The following is a 19,304-nucleotide window of genomic DNA, read 5'->3' as shown; positions in this document are numbered from 1 at the left end:
TCTCAAAGCATGGGCCCCCGGACCAGCCGCATCCCCATCACATGGGAACCTGTTAGCAATGCATGTTTCCAAGCCCCACGCCAGACCCGCCAGCATCAGCAACTAGGGGTTGGGCTCAGCACTCAGGGTTTTGCTGCCCCCTCCCTCCCCACCCCCGGGGAGGCAAAACCTCCAGTTTGAGAGTCACTGCCCTGATACAAAGAAGCCACTCGTGTCAGGATCTGGGTTCCACATGGGAGATTTTGTAGGCATCTCTAAGCATCCCCTTCTTTACCAACCATACCCGGACCCCCGCTGGAAGAGCCCCTGTTTTGTCCACACATTTGTTCGTTCATCGATTCAACGCATTCGTGAAGCCCTGTGCCAAGTGCTTCTGAAGGAGGGAGATCAGCACACAGAGGCAGTTCGAATGCCATATAAGGAGCCAGCCGGAGTAAGGGCTCTGGACAGGGTGTGCACATGGGGTGGTGGGCCCAGCCTGGCTCCCTAGAGGCCGAGGCGCTGGGTGGGGGTAGGCGGGGAAGGTGCCCAGCCTTGAAGGCCGAGCGGGAGCTTTTGCTGAACCTCCATCCATCCAGCACACCCCCTCATCCCGGACTCACCCTGAGGCTGACAGGGAAGCAGCCCTCCTGTGTTAGGAAAGTGGACATTTTCTCTCAGCATCCTGGCCCAGAAATGGGCACCCCACGCCTCCTCACATCTCCCTCATCTCCTCCCACACAGGACACTGCTGACTATGTGAAGCCGGTGGCCTTCTCGGTCGAGTACTCCCTGGAGGACCCGGACCACGGCCCCATGCTGGACGACGGCTGGCCCACCACCCTCCGTGTCTCGGTACATCCCGGCACGTGGGGCACACAGCCCTGGCCGTCAGCAACCCCCCCCCCCCAACACCCGACCTCCTCCCCAAAGCCCAGATCCTGAGTGCGCTGGTACAAAGGTGTTCTTCCCCTCTTGCACCCTCCTGTCTCCTGCCCTGCAAACCCGCAAAAGGACTCCATCCCTCCTCCCTTGTGACCCGGGCTGAACGTGTTGTAGGGGAGGGCCAGGCCTCTCCTGGTGGAGGGTCCCCTGTATCCGCAAGCACAGGGTGAGCTCTGAACAGGTCCCAGAGAATCACAGAACCAGAAGGGACCTTAGGTCTCAATCACCCACCTCCCTCATTTACAGGTGAGGGCACTGGAGGCCAGAATAGGTGATTCAACCACCTAGAAGGTTCTAGCAGCTGTGCTCCAGCCCCCTCAATCACACTCCCTAACCCCTGGCTCCAGAGGCATCAGAACGTTCTGGTATTGAACACTCACATGCCCCCCACACCTCCAACTCCCACCGAAATCCCCCTCAAAGAAAAGGTCACAGTTTAATTCTGTCTGAGCTGTGCTGGGAGAGCAGGCAAAATCTGTAACACGTAACATCTAATTCCTGAGCCTTAAGGATTCGGGAAACAACTTTCACATTTGCCACAACTCTCTGAAGACCATGGCCTCTGAAGGCCAGTCTCTGAGCAGTGTCTCTGAGAATTTCATAGTTTTATAGACTCCCGCCGGCAAACAACAACTTCAGAATCACTCACATTCTTACTTGTATTTCTCCAACATAAAAGGATCGGGTGGCCGACAGCAATGCTTCTGAAAGCCCCTCTCTGCTCCCATTCACCCCTTCCTTGCGTTCAGCTCCTCCCCTTTGCCTTCCCAGACCTCCCAGACTCCACCACCCAGGCCTCAACCCTCACACCTTCCCTCCTTTCTCCTGATTCTGCATCACAGACGTATAAGAGAGGTTATGTTACCCAGTTCGAGAAGAGGGGAATGGCCTGGCAAGGCTAGAGTCCTCATCAGTGAGCCAGGAGAGGAGCAGAGGTGACACGCTGAGTCATTTAAGGTTTTTCCTCGTCGCAGTAATTACAGAGCCGCTACGGCAAACGAATGAGAACCTGCCACTCGTTCTCCAAGCATGTGGAAGCCCACAATGCAGACTGACGGGCAGGGCACACTCTCTGCCCGGCTCATGATATCCATGCAAGGTGGCAGTAAGCATTGTAGGCCGGGGGTGAGCTCAGAGGCAGTGCGATGGAGTAATCACGTGACAGGGCAGGGAGACTTCCTGGAGGGGGTGACTGTCCGCTGGACCTTAAAGAATAGACCAGACTCAGCTATGCAGAAATGCGAAGAGTGGGCTTTTGTTCCAAGAGAGCTGACAGTATATCCAAGACATGGAAGTGGGAAAAAGCAGGCTGGGGGCGCCTGGGTGGCTCGGTCGGTTACGCGTCCGCCTTCGCCTCAGGTCAGGATCTTGCGGTTCGTGAGTTCGAGCCCCGCGTCGGGCTCTGTGCTGTGCTGTGCTGTGCTGTGCTGTGCGTCGGGCTCGAGCCTGGAGCCTGCTTCCGATTGCGTCTCCACCTCTGCCCCTCCCGCACTCACTCACTGTCTCTCTCTCTCTCTCTCTCTCTCTCAAATGCAGATAAACATTTAAAAAGTGTCAAGGAGAAATAGGTCTGAAAAAGACAATCTGGGTCATATTATCGAGGGCTTTGAGTAGCGGCTAAATTGCTAAAAATCTTGTTAATCTGGATTTCTAGTGCCCAGTCTCTAGCGAAGGAGACCTACTCCGCCCGTCGCTCTTCTACAGATTCTTACTTAGCGTCTGTTCCACGCCACGGCAGCTCGCCTCCTGGGGCAATGAGCTGTTCCACGTAATTGAGTGTAGCGTTTGCTTATCGCATTAATTATTCCTTTTAATCAACCGGATGGAAATGCTTCTGAAGGTTATAATATAGTTTTCACACTTTTTACGCAGTCTGCCAGGCGGGGGGGAGCGTCTTGTCGGAGACTTGACGTCACCGAGGGGCACGTGGGTGCCAGCTTACAGGAAGCCCCCGGGGGCCGCTGTAAGAGTCCTCAGACTCCGTGTTTTACGCTCTGTCCCTTCACTGCGTGGCCTCACCCTGCCCCCTGTCACATGGCTGTGCTGCCTTTTCTGCTGGCTGCTGCGTGCCTGCTTCTCACTGTAAGTGTGTGCCATTTGACGGCCGACCCGAGGGCTGTGCTTGACAGAAACACGTCCACGGACGCGCGTGTGGATCTGAGTGAGGCGGCTAAGGAGCTCACCTGTGAGAAAAGCTCATGGGTTTCGGATACCGTGTGGCCTTTGTGACACCTGTTTCCCCTCCCCTTTTTTGGGCCGTGTCCTTGGTAGGGACAGTCGCACTCCTCAGCTGGAAGGACCACGGGCGTGTCAAACTCAACGTGCCCCAGAACTGAACTCAGCGTACCCCGCCACGTATAAATGAGCGGTGCGGCCATCCTCCCACACACGGACAAAGGGACTCAGTCAACGTCCTGGGCCCTTCGCCTCCTTAGCTCTGATGAACTCCAGGTCCTAGGGACCCCACCTCTGGCGGCCCTCACCCGTTGTCTCCTCTCCATATCCAGATGTTGGATGCCTCCAACATCATCATCTTCTCTTGCATGAACGCTTAGCAGCCTCCTCAGCGGTCTCCCTGACTCTAGCCTCGATCCAGTGCATCCACCCCCAGCCGCCAGAGGGAGCCTTCAATATGCAGGCCCGACAGTCCTGTCCCTCCCCCTCCCCTGCCCCTGCCCCGCCGTCGTGACCCCCGTCCCTTGCAAGGCATGACGCCCAGGCCCTGTAAGAACTGGCCCCCCCCCTCCCCCCCCCCCCTCCCCCCCCCCCCCCCCACACGACAGCAACACTAAACCACCCGTCATTTCCCAAACACACCACACTGCTTCATGCCTCAGGACCTTTACACAGGCTCATCCTTCCTCCCGACTTCCCTGTCCCTCTGGCCATCCAGCTAACTTGGTCATCCTTCAGAACTCTGACCTACTGTCTCTTCCCTGAAGGCTTCTCTGACCAGGTACAGACCAAAATAACTGTTTCCTCCCCTCTGCCTCTCCTATCCCTCCCACAGATCTTTTTTTTTCTTTGCACATTTCACACTATAATTATTTATTCACACGGTTCTTCCCCATGAGCTGACAGCAGAAGCTGTCTTCCTCATCCTGTATCCCCAGCACCTAAGACCTTGCCCCCCACAGTAAATGTGGACTGGAACTACCCTGTGGGGCGGGTGGGTGTTCTGTGCTACCGGCTCAGTTGAGAGACCCAGGAGGAGCTGAGTTTTGAGCCATGTATTTATTAGAGGAGGCTACTTGGGCAAAAGCACGAGGAACAGCAGGGTGGTGTCTGTGGAAAGGGCAGAGAAGACAAAGCCTGTATCTAGTGTGGTAGAGAGAGGAGCTGGTGTGCTGTGGGGGTGAGAGATGGCCCCCAGCAAAAAGGGCCGCCCACCCACCCCTCCCTGGCTTTCCCTGGCCCAGGTGCCCTTCTGGAATGGCTGCAGCGAGGACGAGCACTGCGTCCCTGACCTCCTGCTGGATGCCCGCAGTGACCTGCCCACAGCCATGTGAGTTGGCCCCTCCCAGCCCCCACCCTGACTCCTTTCCCTCCCTGCTGGTGGATCCGGGGCTCCCGGGGAGCTGGATTATTTCCTGCACATCCTTCTTGCAGGCAGCATGGATCAAACACTGAACTTGGAGCCTGGGTCTAGCCCAGGCTCTGCCTCTCACTCCTGTGTGGCTTCAGGCAAGTCTCTTCCCTCTCTGGGCCTCAGTCAGTTCCTCTGTAAAATGAGAACTACTAGCTATCCTACCTCCTCAAACTTTGTTTTGAAAAAGGAATCCTTTCTTTGGAGCCTCTACTACCAGACAGATAAAAGGTGGAGACGAGGACCTGTGGTTCTGTAGCAAAGAAGGGGAAAAAAAATAGAAAATGTCCTATTTTAAATTTATGTAATATATTTTTTAAATTTTTTAACGTTTATTTATTTTTGAGACCGAGAGAGACAGAGCATGAACGGGGGAGGGGCAGAGAGAGGGAGACACAGAATCTGAAACAGGCTCCAGGCTCTGAGCTGTCAGCACAGAGCCCGATGCGGGACTCGAACTCACGGACTGCGAGATCCTGACCTGAGCCGAGGTCGGCCGCTTAACCGACTGAGCCACCCAGGTGCCCTATATTTTCAAATAATTCATGCTCAACTTTTACCCAACTCTGTGATATTTAGGTAGAAGACATATATACCCTGACATACACAATAAATAGAAATAGCAGAAACAAACTTTAGGGAAGGATGAAGAAGCAAATATTCTAACCATCTAGGCTATTAATCAAGATCGTCTTGACATTTGGCTCTGAGCTTCCTGGTCGCCAAAGCCAAAAGGGAAACATGCTGAGTAGAGAAGGGGTGTATACTGTTATGCCCAGAATTCGTGATCCCCAAAGACCACCAGGGAGCCGAGTCCGATGCAAAAGCAAAGAGCCTTTATTCGGGCTAGCTCGAGCTCAATCTTCTACCTGCACCGAGATACCCACCTGCAGCAGTGAGATACCAGAGAGAGAGAGAGCGAGTTTCAAAAGCACAAAGGTTTCATAGGGATCGTGGCCTTAGCCGATTGGCTGGGGAAGGGTCGTGGCCTCAGCCGATTGGCTGGGGAAGGGTCGTGGCCTCAGCCGATTGGCTGGGGAAGGGTCGTGGCCTCAGCCGATTGGCTGCCAACGTGTGGTCCCAGATCAGCAATTATCAACGTCACCTGGAACTTGTTAAAAATGCAAATGTTGGGCCTGGTGGTCACAGACCTACTGAATCAGAAACTCCGGGGGTGGGGCTCAGCAATCTGTGTTTGAACAAGTCTTGCAAGAGATTCTGATGCACTGAAGTTTAAGAACCACCGTGTCTGAGGATCTCTAACATGTTTGGCCTCAGTGTATACAGAACGTTTCTCACTGGTCGCCTATTAACCATTGGCTGTCAGCCTTGCTGTGCTATATAGATACCTAGCACCAAACACCATCCCCAGAGACTCTGATTAATTGGTTTGGGGAGGGGTAAAATGCTCCCGGGTCATTCTAAGCCTGGACAGGGTTGAGGGCTCCTGCCTCTGGCCCCTACCTGAGAGAAGCCCTCCGTCTTCTACTCACACTTTCCACGCCTCTCACACTCCCCTTCCTCCCACCTCAGACTTCGGAAGAAAGCATCAATCGGTAAGTTACTTAAGGGGAGGAGGCGTGTTCTGAGGTTTGAGCAGGAACTTCTTTCTGCGGCCATTTCGGGGACGTAGTCACCAGTCAGCCGGCCTAGGTCTGCTCTTTCATATACGTGAGTAGGGAGGCCTAGCCCTGCATTCCCCATTCCATCTGCCTGATCCCCGGTGGTCTCTTTCCCACAGGGAGTACTGCCAGAGGGTGCTGCGGAAGCCTGTGCAGGACTGCTCCACGTACACGCTCACCTTTGACACGGCGGTTTTCATCATAGAGAGCACGCGCCGGCGGGTGGCAGTGGAGGCCATGCTGGAGAACAGGGGCGAGAATGCCTATAGCACAGTCCTAAATATTTCGCAGTCAGCAAACCTGCAGTTTGCCAGCTTGATCCAGAAGGTGAGACCTTGGCGACCTGCCTGGCCTTCCTGAGGCTAAGGGCAGAGGCAGGACAGGACGGATCCAGCCAAGGGGCCTGGCTGGCTGCCCGTGAAAACCACCTGGAAGCTTGCGAGCACCTGTGGTCAGACTTCTCCCGGAGAGTCAGACTGATCTGGTCTGAGGTGGGGCCTGCAGCAGTGTGTGCTTTGAAAGCAGCCAAGGGGGTGTGAGTGTGTAGCCAGGGTCGAGAACCACCGGCAGATGAGGGTCTGACCCATTCAGGAATGTGGGGAGGAACGTCCTTGGGCCTGTGTCCTCGGCCCTCATTAGGGCGCGTGCACGCATACACACACACACACACACACACACACACACCATACATATGCACACCAGCTCATACACACCCTCTGCCTACAGTCCATCCTTCAGGCTTTCTCAAAAGGGCCCTTCTAACAAGAATCGGAACAGGTTACTCCCCACTTTAAAATTGCCCATCACGCCCAGCTGCTTTCACAACAAATTCCAGACTCTGTTGTGGCATTCAAGGCCCATCCGCTTCCCCATCCATCACCTGCCACCTCTGCGCTCACCCCCACACCCTTAGTCCGACCACCACTGCTGCTTCCCAGCACACCTGCCTTCACACTGAGGCCCTACCCATGTGGTCCCCTGCCTGGACTCCCTCCCTCCTCTGCCTGACAGGCTCCTGTTTCTTCTTGGTTACCATTTTACAGAGAAGGAGACTGAGGCACAGAGAGGTGTTAAGGGGCCCGATCAGGAGCACAGAGCTGCTAAGTGGCAGGGTGGCGTTCCTCACGGCAGAGCACAGTCATGTCGTGCGTTCTCGAGTGCCTTCCCAAAGCGGCAGAAGGCCACGCAAGTCCCTTCAGCCCCACAGAAGTCCCAGGCAGAGCCCTGTGTATGCCCCAGGGACATCCAGAGTGCCTGAGTGCTAGCCTGCTATAACCCGAATGCCTGCAGGGCATGAGAGAAGTCCCGGAGACGTGGTTATTGAGTAAACCCAGGACACCGCTGTCTTGTGTGGGTGCTGGGGGACCCAGGTCCCGTCAGACACAGCCTCTACCCTCGGGGGTCCCAGAGTGTCAATGTAGAGCCCAGAGTGTGGGGTGGGGCAGGCACAGGGGCCCTTCTGTCCTCACCTCCACTGCAGAACCACCACCAGTCGGTCTATCAAGCCCAGGGCTGGGCCCCACCGCCAAGCCCCCCATAGCCCTGAGTGAAGGTGAGGAGGCCATGTGATGGCCTTTCAAAGTCCTGTCCTGCCCAGAGATTTTTGTTTCTGTCTCCATTGGAATATTTAGGGGAAACTGAGCCTGAAACCTACATCCACCTTTCACTGCTTCCCTGGCCCGGACTTTACAGTCTCATAACCCCAGGGGCCAGGAGTCATGGGATTTTGTTTCTGTGGCAAAGAAGGGCTTTGAGAACAGAGGAGAGGCTCCTGGCTCCTTCACAGGATGCCTCCCATCCATCCCCAGCCCGGGAGATGCCCCTGACCCCCCATCATCCAGCCAAGGATAACTCTAGTGGAGGAAACACCCCCTTAGCCAGAAACAAATGTGTTAGTCTGATCGCATACATTTTGTACACACATAGGCAAAAGCATACCAACCTACACCTACATCCAAGGAAACACACACGTTCCTTAGACATACAGCTTAGGGCCCAAGGGTGCAGGGCCCGCAGCAGGTACAAATCATCATCCTAGCAAGCGATTACACCGTTTTGGGAATTGAACTAGGCACTGCATTTATATGCATTGTATCATTGAATGCCCATAGCGACTAAATGAGGTAGGTACTGTCATCCCCATTTCACAGGTAAGCAAAATGAGACCCAAGCAAATGAGCACACAGCCACCCAGCAGCATCGGTCTAGAGCGCTGTGAGTCCCCTCCCTCAGGACCTGTGTTGAGGAGACAGACGCCTGTGCTAGCCCAGTGGGGCCCCAGCTCAGATAGGCTGGGGGGCCCGGTGGTGTTTCCCCCTCAAACCCACCGCCACCCCTTTCTCCAGGGCCCCTGTGGTCCCAGCTTCCTTCCAACTGCAGCTTCAGTACAGGCGGTGGGGGCGGCACGGGTGGCCCCCAGACCTGGGTCTCTGGCCCACCTAACTGCTGCCCATGGTGCCCTCCACCCACCTCCAGGACGACTCAGACGGCAGCATCGAGTGCGTGAACGAGGAGAGGAGACTCCACAAGAAAGTCTGCAACGTCAGCTACCCCTTCTTCCGGGCCAAGGCCAAGGTTGAGGCTGGGGGCAGTGTGGGGGCGGGACCAGGCGGGAACTGGGAGGCACTGGGAATGCAAGAGAAATGGAAGTGAACTGAGGGGAGAACAGAGGAGGGAGCAGGATGCCTGAGCATGCTTTTTAGTTTTTTCTCCCAGGAAATGACTCTTAAATGACCTAACTAGCCAGCCCCCCGCAAAAGAACATCCAGGCCCCTTTCACCTCAGGGGGACCCCTACCACTCCCACCCACCACTCTCCCCCCACCTTTTGGCCACTTAACCCCGCTGTCCTGTATCCTAACACAGCTTTTCAGAGTCCAGCCTCTGTCATCCTCCTGTGAGCATGGCAAGAGATTGGGAGAAAAGTTAACATTTCGTGAGCACTTACCATGTGCCTAAAAGTGCATGTGGAAAGTGGCTAGGGTGTGTGAGGGGAGAAGCAAGTTCGCCAGGAAGAATCTCCAAGTTCCAGACTCCAGATCGTGTGGCTTTTACCCATCTCCACTGGGCAGTGGGCAGCCACTGAAGGTTCTGGAGCAGGAGAAGATCTGAGACCAGGCTGCCTGTAAAGCAGGAATCAGAGCTTGAGGCAAGAGCTTGCCAGGGAATGGCAGCATGTTTCCAGGGCCCAGGTCTGCAGAGGAAGGAAAGGAGATGGGGCGAGAGGTGGGGGGGGGGGGGCCATGAGGGCTCCTTGCCAAAGAACCCTCCAACTGGGACACAAGTCACCAGACGCAGTTCCCAGCCACCCCAGCTCCAGCGACTGACCTCTTCCTCGCAGGTGGCTTTCCGCCTAGACTTTGAGTTCAGCAAATCCGTCTTCCTGCACCACCTGGAGATCCGGCTCACCGCTGGCAGGTCAGGGCCTCACCTGCTCCTTCTTCCTCCCACTCCTCCCCGCTGCTCCTGGCCCCCATTTGGCCCCTAGCAATAGTCCCTCCCTGCGCCCAATGGGATCCCTTCCAGGCCATACCCCCCTGCCCTGCCCTGGGAACACCCCCGCCCACCCCCTGCCAATCCCCTAGCTTAGGCCAAACTGCTGCTTGCCATGTTGCTGCCGTTCTCCAGCCTGGGGCAGCTGGGACACAAATAATAATACCTTCACCTTTATATGGCAATTTCGATAGCAGTTACTTTTAAAGCCCACGGTTACAAAACACCGAACACGTAATGGTCCTCACAGCAGCCCCCGAAGATAAGCAAAGCAGGGGATATCCTCACGGAGTAAAGGGAATAAGGTCTTTTCGGATGGAAAAATGTCAGGGCACCTGGGTGGCTCAGTTGGTTAAGCTTTAGACTTCAGCTCAGGTCATGATCTCACAGTTAGTGAGTTCAAGCCCCGTGTTGGGCTCTCTGCTACCAGCACAGAGCCTGCTTTAGATCCTCTTGTCCCCATCTCTCTCTGCCCTGCCCCAGCTTGTTCTCTCTCTCTCTATAAATAAACTTGAAAAATGTCCCAGGGGAAATCCCAGACAGAAAGAACACTGGATAAGGAGTGGGACAGCCAGTGTTCCGCTCCCAGTTGCACTATGTAAATGCTGTGTGTCGTTAGGAAGTTCGTTCAACCTTTCTGAGCCCTCTTTTCTTTTCTTACCTGTAACTCGGGAGGTGGGATGGGAATGACTCCTGCTCTGCCCGTTTTGAGGGGCTGCAGCCAGCCAGTCCGCTGTGCTGGCTGGGCTGGTAGAAGCGGGTTACTTCCTGACGGCTCGGTGCGGGGGCTCTCCTTGCAGTGACAGTGATGAGGAGGAGAGCACCAAGGAAGACAACACCGCCCTCCTGCGCTCCCACCTCAAATACGAAGCTGATGTCCTTTTCACCAGGTGGGCGGGGCCCCGGGGGCGGGGAGGCCTGAGAGAAGTGAGGCCTAAGATGGGGTACCCCTGGGGGGGCCCTGATGAGGCCAGAGGTCTCAGGGGCCGGGCTCCAGTGCCCAGAGACTGTGAGCCAGAGCCAGGGGTGTCCCTGAGGGGTGGGAGGGTGCAGCCCCCTCATCCGTGGTGGGCGGGTGCTATCAAAATAGCGGAAGGAGGAGACACAGATCTGGCCTCCAGGGAGCTCCCGGCAGGGGCAGGGGAGGAGGGCGAGGGCCGGGGCAGCCAGAGGTGTCCACCCCAAGTTCAGGCAGTGAGTGGGAGCATGATCTGTAGAGAATTTTAAAATAGTAATAAAACCTACTGAAAGCCCATCTGCTTTCCCTGACCATCTTGCACCCGCAACTCTAAACAGCCAAATTGAGAAAACGCTCCCCTTCCTGCTCCCCGCAGGGCAAACTGCTCCCACCGTCCTGTCCGGTCGTCCACTCCCCTCTGGGTGCCACTGGCCCCCAGCCTGTCCTCTGGGAAGCTCCCAGGCGGATGAAGCTGTAATAGCGACCACACAGAAAGCAAGCTCAGGCCCTCCCTCAGCCACTGCTAGAGGCTGGAACGGGTCGTAGTGGGCGAGTTCGTGCTCCAAAGAGGCCAGGCCCCGGGGCAGGGATGTCAAATAATGGCCCTTCTGGTTCATGCCCGTCCCACACAGGAGGACGTTGCTAACTGATCTCAGCGTGCATTCCTCTGAGCCTCAGAATCCTTCCTGACACGGCTCTCCCGATGGACGCAAGAGGAAACCTATTTTTTGTGGTCAAGGAGAGCCAGGCACATGCCCACACCCTCTTTCGTTCAGTTATCCATCTAGCCAACGTTGACTGAGCTCACAGCGGCCCTGTCCTCTGTCCCTGCAGGAGCAGCAGCCTGAGCCACTACGAGGTCAAGCCCAATAGCTCACTGGAGAGGTATGATGGCATCGGGCCTCCCTTCAGCTGCGTTTTCAAGGTAAGAGCCGAGGAGCCCCCGTTTGGGAGCGGAGGAGTCTGGAATCATTGCTAGTGCCTGGGGTTCGGCCCAACCCTGTCACCCACTCACTGTGTGATTTTAGGCAAGTTCCTTCCCCTCCCTGGGCCTCGTCCAGAAAATAATGGGGCTGGACTGTGAGGATGTATCAGTGAAGGTTAAGTGCGGCTGCATAGGATTTAAAAAATGTGAAAAAACAGCGGTCTAAATGGGCCAGGGTTTATTCTCCCCATAAAAGAAGTCTGGAGTTGTCAGCTTCACGAAGTCATTCAGGATCGGGTCTCCCGTCTGGTCCATCATCCTCAACATGCAATTATCAGGCTCTCAAGTTCATCTCAGAGTCCAAGAGAGCTGCAGCTCCAGCCATCACGTTCTCATTCCAGGAAGAAGGAAGGGGAGAAGAGCAGGCCCCTCCCTACTGAAGAAGGTCCTTAGCGATTCTTCACACTTGTAGTTACCTAGGGAGGCGGGGAAACGTGGCGTTTGTCTCCGTGCCCGTCACTGGGGAAGGGGCGAGAAGGAGAATTAGGAGGCAGTTGAGCAGTCTGCAGTGTGGGCCCCCCGGAGCCTCTGAACGCTGCATGAGAGCCGGGGGCAGGCTGACAGCTGGGAACTGCACTTCAGACACACTGGTACCTGGCTGGCTGGTCCAGGAGGGGGTTAGCGGCTGCCCGAAGCCACACAGCTCCTACGTGGTCGTGGCCCCGGCCGTGGGCTGCGACACCCAGTCCTTCTGATTCCAAAGCCCTGCTTGTAATCACTGCTGCTCAGACACCAGAGGTGTCGCGGCTAGAACGTGCACCGTTAATTAAAGAGTCTCTGTCGTAATAAATTCACAAGGGCTCCCACCGTGCCACCAGCACCAGGCTGCAAAGTCCCCACACCGGGGGAGGCTGAAGATGGAAGTGACCGGGGCGCCTGGGTGGCTCAGTCAGTTAAGCGTCCGACTCTTGATTTCGGCTCAGGTCGTGATCTCACAGTTCGTGAGTTCGAGCCCCCGGGTCGGGCTCTTTGCTGAAGGTGTGGAGCCTGCTTGGGATTCTCTCTCTGCCCCTCTGCACACTCTACGCTCTCTCTCAAAAAAAAAAAAAAAAAAAAAGAAAGAAAAGAAAGAAAGAAAAAGAGAAGAAAGAGAAGAAAAGAAAAGAAAAACAACAGAAGTGACCTTGCCCTCCAGCCTCATGGCCCCACTGACCTGTCCTCAGCCTCCGGGACCCCGGCCCCTTCAGCGCCCTCACGCCCTCACACAACTTCACCCATGCAGCCCCCACCGTGATTGGGCAGAGCTCCAGAACCTCTACAGTGAAAATGCCAGGGGGCATGAAGGGGGCCGCTTCCCAGGCCTGGCCGCGGGCATTGCCCCTACGCAGCTCCTCCTCCGCCCCTCCAGCTGCTGGGGGCTGTGCTGACCCCTCCCCCTCTGGCCACAGATCCAGAACCTGGGCTTCTTCCCCATCCATGGAGTGATGATGAAGATCACGGTCCCCATCGCCACCAGGGGCGGCAACCGCCTGCTGATGCTGAGGGACTTCCTTACCGACCAGGTACGGGCGCCCGGGAACCGGCTTAAAGGAAGGGACCAGTTAGGAGACAGACTTGCCCCCGGTGTGTCCCCGGGTCCTCCGACCTCAGCTGCTCCTCCCGGGACCAGGACGGGCAGGGCCTTCTCGGGGAAGAGGAGGAGAGAGGGGCGTCTCGGGGTTGCTGAGCCTGCCGGTGCTCGTTGTGAGGCGGGTGTGTGTCCCTCGTGCAGGTGGACACGTCCTGTAACGTCTGGGGAAACGGCACCGAGTACCGGCACGCCCCGACGGAGGAAGACCTGAGTCGTGCCCCACAGCTGGTGAGTGTCCTGGGCGGCTGCTCCTGTCCTTGTCTGGCAGTCGGTCACTAAGAGCGTGTTGAGCGCAATGTGTCCCGCCTCAAGCGGAGAGGAAACGGGATGGAGCGAAGACACTTCTGGCTCTTAACGAGCTCGCCATCTCACAGGGGCCATGAGAGTGAATGCCAAAGAAGCCAGGGGACCAGGCTGTGACAGGTGTCAAGAGAGGGGCAGTGGAGGAAAGGAACAGGGGGAGTCGACTGGCATCTATGCCTTAAAGGGCCAGCAGGACACAGATGAGCAGAGGGAAGGGGAAGGAGCCAGACAGGACAACTCCACGGAGGCAAGGACCTACATGGCTGGTAGTGGAGACATTGACCCCACCAGCTGGGCCTCCCTGTCCCCAGAGACGGCAGGCAGCTCGTGTCACCTCCCAAGGCCCTCCCCCAAACACCTGCTAGTTTCCAGGCTTATGCTCCCAGGCTTGCCACTGTTCCCAGAAACCACTTTCTGAGTGCGCTCTCATTATTCTTCCCCAAAGATCTTAGCTGTTTTAGTTTTATTTCCCCCAAACGAGCGCCTCACAAAGCATTTTTTGGGTGTAGTGTACTTTCCTGAAGACCGGGCCTTGGGGGGGGGGGGGGTTGAGGTGGCTGCAAGAAGGAGCCTCAAACAAGTTTAACCCAATGAATTCTGATTATTTGACGATTTCTTTGGTTTTTCTGTTACTACCGTATCATTTGCAAATAATAACAGTGTTAAGCTTTCCCATTCAATCCTTATAAATGGCTTTTCTCAGCTTATGGCTCTGGCTAGGACCTCCGGGGCAATGGGAAATAGAAATGACAACAGTCTTGTCTTGATCTTGACTTTTTTTTTTTATTTTTATTAATTTTTCATTATTAAACACGACGCTTATAGTAGGGTTTTTATAAACACCCTTTATTCAGATTCAGGAAGTTTCTTGGGAGATTTTTTTTTTATATATATACATATCATAAAAGAAGTTGGATTTCCCCAAATGCTTTCTCTGCATCTATTAACAGCAGTCATACAATTGTTTGCTTTGATCCGTTTGTGTGGTGATGACATTTATAGGTTCCCTAACGTTGAACCAAAGTTCTGCTCCCAGAAGACACCCAGTGCTGCACAACTTCAAGTACAGCATGTGTCATCCTTATCTTGTCGCCCAGCCATCCCCTGGCAGCCGCAGCCCATGTGTCCCCCACCCCCACCTCTCCTTGTCCCCTGTCCTCTGCGCCTCCTCCCCCAGGAACAAACCTCGGGTGAGGGGTGGAGCTCAGCCATCTCTCTGGTGGCCCAAGCCCCTGCTCACATTCTCAGGTCATGGCTGGGCTAGCTGCCTCCCCCGCTCCCCCGGAGCCCGGCCGCTCACCCGGAGACCTACCTCCCTTTGCAGAATCATAGCAACTCTGACGTGGTCTCCATCAGCTGCAACGTGAGGCTGGCCCCTAACCAGGAAATCCATTTCCATCTGCTGGGGAATCTGTGGCTGAGGTCCCTAAAAGCAGTAAGTAGAGGGACGCCTGGGTGGCTCGGTCACTTGAGCATCTGACTCTTGATTTCAGCTCAGGCCATGATCCCGGGGTTGTGGGATAAAGCCCCGTGTCGGGCTCCGTGCTCAGCATGGAGCCTACTTGAGATTCTCTCTCTCTCTCTCTCTCTCTCTCTCTCTCTCTCTCTCTCTGCCCCTCTCCCCTGCCCGCTCTCTCTCTATATATAAAAATAAATTAAAAGCAGAAAGTAGAGCACCTGGGCTAGACTCCAAGGAATAAGGGGAAGGGGGTGGGTGCTGGGGAGTCTCCCACCCAGGGAGGGGCCAGCTTCTGACAAGGCCTTTGATTATACAGCTCAAGTACAAGTTGATGAAGATCACGGTCAATGCAGCCTTGCACAGACAGTTCCACAGTCCCTTCATCTTCCGCGAGGAGGATCCCAGCCGTCAGGTGAGCCCCCTGGAGACCCTGCAGACCTGAGCTTGAGCGGGGCCAGCTGGGGAAGGGGTCGTCCCTTCCCCTAGAGTTTCCTATACCCTCCACTCGTGTGCGCCTGCAGGAGAGAGAAGGACCCATCTGCCGGCAGTTAGCACAGCATCAGAAAAGAGGGGAAAAGCAAGATCAGTAGGACTTTAGGGGCGAAAGTAGGGAGGGAGCCGGAAGCAAGCATTCGCCCAGTGCCTGGGGGCGGCAGGCTGTAGACCACAGTAGTCCCACGAAAGCAGAGAAAGAAGGGGGACCTGTACGTTCTGCACTAGAGGAAAGAACTGGAGCCCAGGCCCGCCTGCCCTGACGAGGCTCATTGATTGACTCCACCGGCTGTGACGCTGGGTCTCGGGCCGGCTGGCAGCCTAGAATGAACATCCCACCCCTCTCCTCCCCATCCATTAGCACCTCAAATCTAAGGAACGCACATGACATGCTTCAGAAGTCTGGTGCGAACCGAATTGGTAAGACCGAGGAATGCAAGATGTCTCTGTATTAGGACTCTTTTTGAATTAGATAAAACCAGATTGTCACAGACCAGACTGCCTCGAATCAGGGCCTCAGGAAGGGGGGTGAGGCTTCCTGCAATGCTCTCCTGAGAAAACGAGAAGTTGGGCCTTGAAGAAAAGCCCAATCCTATGGAGAGACGGGCATCCTGGGTGTGGGACACTGCTGCCCTCCACTGGCCACGTCCCCGAACCGTGATGCAGAGTTAACCCCAGCCCCACCCCCGGGAGATGCTGGAGAGCAAAAGAGGCACGGTCAGGAGGACAGACGTTCATAAACAAGGTAGGGAGCTGCCAGGCAGAGGGGTAGCAGGTGCCAAAACCTAGAAGCAGCATTCAGGGGACCCACCTAAGGAGTTTTATCTGTTCATTCATCCGGCATTTGTTGGGTGTCCCTCCTATGACTCAAGCCCCCGGGGATACAGAGATGAATTAAGTAGACCTGGGGACCAGGATAACAAAGCCATGGCTACAATGTGGGGGTGAGCACAGGGGCTGGGCTTGGGGGGCAGTCAGAGCAAGGGATGTCCGGGGAAAGCTTTCTGGAGCCAGGTCCACTTGAACTGAAGCTTAAGAGAGATGTTGGAATTCTGCAGTCAGCCAAGGGAAGAGGCATTGTACAGGCACCCCCCCCCCCACACACACACACACACAACCCCTGTCTCTACACCAGTTCATCTTTTAAATGAATTCTCGTTCTCCTTCAACTCCCACTGCCCCCCTCCCCCACAAATCCCTCTTGTATTTATTTTTATTTTTTTAGATAGGGATGGGAGACGTACAGGGAGAGAGAGAGAATCTTAAGCAGGCTCCACGCTCGGCACAGGCCCAACACAGGGCTCCATCCCATGACCCTGGGATGGTGACCTGAGCCGAAATCAAGAGTCGGATGCTCCACAGACTGAGCCACCCAAGTGTTCCCCCCCACCAAAAAAAAATCTTTCTTATACTCTTTGGATGCCTCGCTTCTCTTTTAGAAACCCAGCAACCCAGAATGTAAGCCCCTGTTGGCCTGGCTGTGTGCCAGGTGCCGGGGGTGGGAAGGCAGAGAAGGTCCCAGCCTTTGCGGAAGGACAGAGAACATAGAAGGGACCTGCCGTTTGTTGAGCCCTAAACGCTGCGCCAGGCACTGTCACAGACACTTTGCACGTTTCCTTGCTCACTCAGAGCACTGTGAGGTACTCCCCACCTCCATTTTTCAGACACGGAAACTCAGGCTGGGTGAGATAAGGCAGAGAGTTGAACAGGGAGTCAGTGGCCGAGCCAAGACTCCCCCCTGCTGCAGGGGTTTGTTCATGCAGCCATTCGGCATGTGGACCGAGCTCCTGCTCTGTCCCAGGCACTGAAAATAGAACAGCGAACAAAACAGATACCGTCCTGCTCCCCAGGGGCTGACATTCTAGATGGGAAGAAGGGCAAGACACGTGAGTATATCAGTGTCAAATGGTGATACGTTCTGCCCCGAAAAATGCAGGCACCTAAAGGTGGAGACTTGGGGCGGGGCGGGGTGGAGGGGGCTTCTATTTTATACAAGGAGATTGGGAAAAGCCTCCTCGATAAACTAACATCAGAAACTATGAAGAAGAGGGGTGTCGCATGGCTACTCGGGGGGGAAAGCACTGCCGGAAAGGGAGGGACAGCAATACAAAGGCCTCCGGTGGACGTGTGCTGGCATGCTGGAGGGCCAGGTAGCTGCAGGCTTGGAGCAGAGAGAGCAACGGGGTGGGGCAGGAGGTGAGGCCAGTGAGATGAGCAGCACCAGCGAGGGTGAGGCCTGGCAGGCGCACGCGAGGACTCTTCTTTTCCACCCTGCGTGGGGGGCTGGAGCAGAGCAGAGAATAAATATGCCTTCGTCAGGCTGCCATGCTGAGGACAGACTGCAGAGGGCGAGGCCGGAGGGGGGAGGCAGTTAGCCGGCTCCTGCAGCCTCCAGGAGGACACAGGGGGCTCAGTCCAAGCAGGTAGCCCTGGAGGCGGGACTCCCACATTCTGGGCGCTTCAAAGGTAGGCCAGACAGACTTTGCTGGAGTCCATGTGGATGCAAAGGTAGGAGTCAGTGACGAGTACAAGGCTTCTGGCCTGAGCGACAGCGAGGAAGGACCATTTGCTTTCATGGAAAAGGCGGGGATGGAACAGGGTTGAGGGTACAGAGTGGGATCAAGAGTTTGGACACCTGTTAAAGATGCCAAGCAGGCCAGGAAGACAGGAGGATAGGAGTGTGGAGAGTCCCGGTAGAAGGGAGAAACGTGACGGCAGTCCGCGTATAGGTTTTTAACGTTTATTTATTTTTTGAGACAGAGCATGAACGGGGGAGGGTCAGAGAGAGGGAGACACAGAATCCGAAGCAGGCTCCAGGCTCCGAGCTGTCAGCACAGAGCCCGACGCGGGGCTCGAACTCAGGGACTGTGAGATCATGACCTGAGCCGAAGTCAGCCGCTTAACCGACTGAGCCACCCAGGCGCCCCCAGCGTACAGGTTTTAAAGCCTCACAATGGAGCGAGTTTGCCCAGGGCTGTGTTATGCTTTCCATGGCCCTGAGCACTTTTACCTTCGGAGACCCTTCCTCCTTAGAAATAATTTAAATTAGGAGCGCCTGGGTGGCTCAGTCGGTTAAGCATCTGACTCTTGGTTTGGGCTTAGGTCACGATCTCACAGTTTGTGAGTTCAAGCCCCACATCAGGCTCTGTGCTGATGGCATGGAGCCTGCTCGGGATTCTCTGTCTCCCTCTCTCTCCACCCCTCCCTTGCTTGCTCTCTACCTCTCTCCCTCTCTCAAGAATAAACATTCAAAAATAATAATTTAAATTATTATTTTATGACAAATATATATAAAGACATATAAGCCAGGCAAGAGATTATATTTGTTTTTCCCTCGAATTTTAAAAGAAATTAGAACATTTTCATGGGCCCCTAAAAGCACTAAGGGCCCTGAGCTCCCTGTGCCTACTGGGTAAGACGGTGCTGAGCTCACCAGGAAATGACTGTAGATAAGGAAGAGGTCCCAGGACAGAGCCATGGAACATGGCACAGAACCCAAGGCCAAAGGCGGAAAGTTTCAAAGAGGAGGCAAGATCACCTGGGTCATTTAACTCAGGTGTCCTTTGTGCAAGGGCTGGGTCCTCTGAGGCCTGGGTGCCACCCATGCCTCCAGCAGATCCCACTGGGCACTAGCCATCGCCTGCCCCCTGGGCCCCAGGACGGTAATGCTGTTGACCTGGCGCACCCCTCCCCTTACAGATCACGTTTGAGATCTCCAAGCAAGAAGACTCGCAGATCCCCATCTGGATCATCGTTGGCAGCACGCTGGGGGGCCTCCTGCTGCTGGCCCTGCTTGTCCTGGCACTCTGGAAGGTGAGGCCCCAGCAGGGTGGTGGTGGAGAGCAGCATCCTGGCTGGTCGGCCCAGGCCGGCTTGGATTGGCGGGGGGGGGGGGGGGGGGGGGGGGGGGGGCC

At 55.6% G+C, this 19,304-nt stretch overlaps 1 protein-coding gene across 1 annotated transcript in view; it reads left to right on the top strand.

The window, feature by feature from the left end:
- Window positions 1–19,304, top strand: part of ITGA11 (integrin subunit alpha 11) — a 123,756-nt gene that overhangs the window by 102,894 nt on the left and 1,558 nt on the right. Inside the window, exons 18-29 of the mRNA XM_049613806.1 lie at window positions 724–834; window positions 4,344–4,429; window positions 6,252–6,459; window positions 8,608–8,706; window positions 9,472–9,548; window positions 10,424–10,513; window positions 11,416–11,506; window positions 12,955–13,068; window positions 13,278–13,364; window positions 14,764–14,874; window positions 15,215–15,310; window positions 19,090–19,203. Of these exons, the coding sequence (XP_049469763.1) occupies window positions 724–834; window positions 4,344–4,429; window positions 6,252–6,459; window positions 8,608–8,706; window positions 9,472–9,548; window positions 10,424–10,513; window positions 11,416–11,506; window positions 12,955–13,068; window positions 13,278–13,364; window positions 14,764–14,874; window positions 15,215–15,310; window positions 19,090–19,203 (1,284 nt within the window). The remainder of the gene's footprint in view (window positions 1–723; window positions 835–4,343; window positions 4,430–6,251; window positions 6,460–8,607; window positions 8,707–9,471; window positions 9,549–10,423; window positions 10,514–11,415; window positions 11,507–12,954; window positions 13,069–13,277; window positions 13,365–14,763; window positions 14,875–15,214; window positions 15,311–19,089; window positions 19,204–19,304) is intronic.

The sequence above is a fragment of the Panthera uncia genome (genome assembly GCF_023721935.1).
Source record: "Panthera uncia isolate 11264 chromosome B3 unlocalized genomic scaffold, Puncia_PCG_1.0 HiC_scaffold_1, whole genome shotgun sequence".
NCBI classification, from domain to species: Eukaryota; Metazoa; Chordata; class Mammalia; order Carnivora; family Felidae; genus Panthera; species Panthera uncia.
The sequence above is the reverse complement of the archived record's forward strand: the minus strand, read 5'-3'. Positions and strand labels throughout refer to the sequence as shown.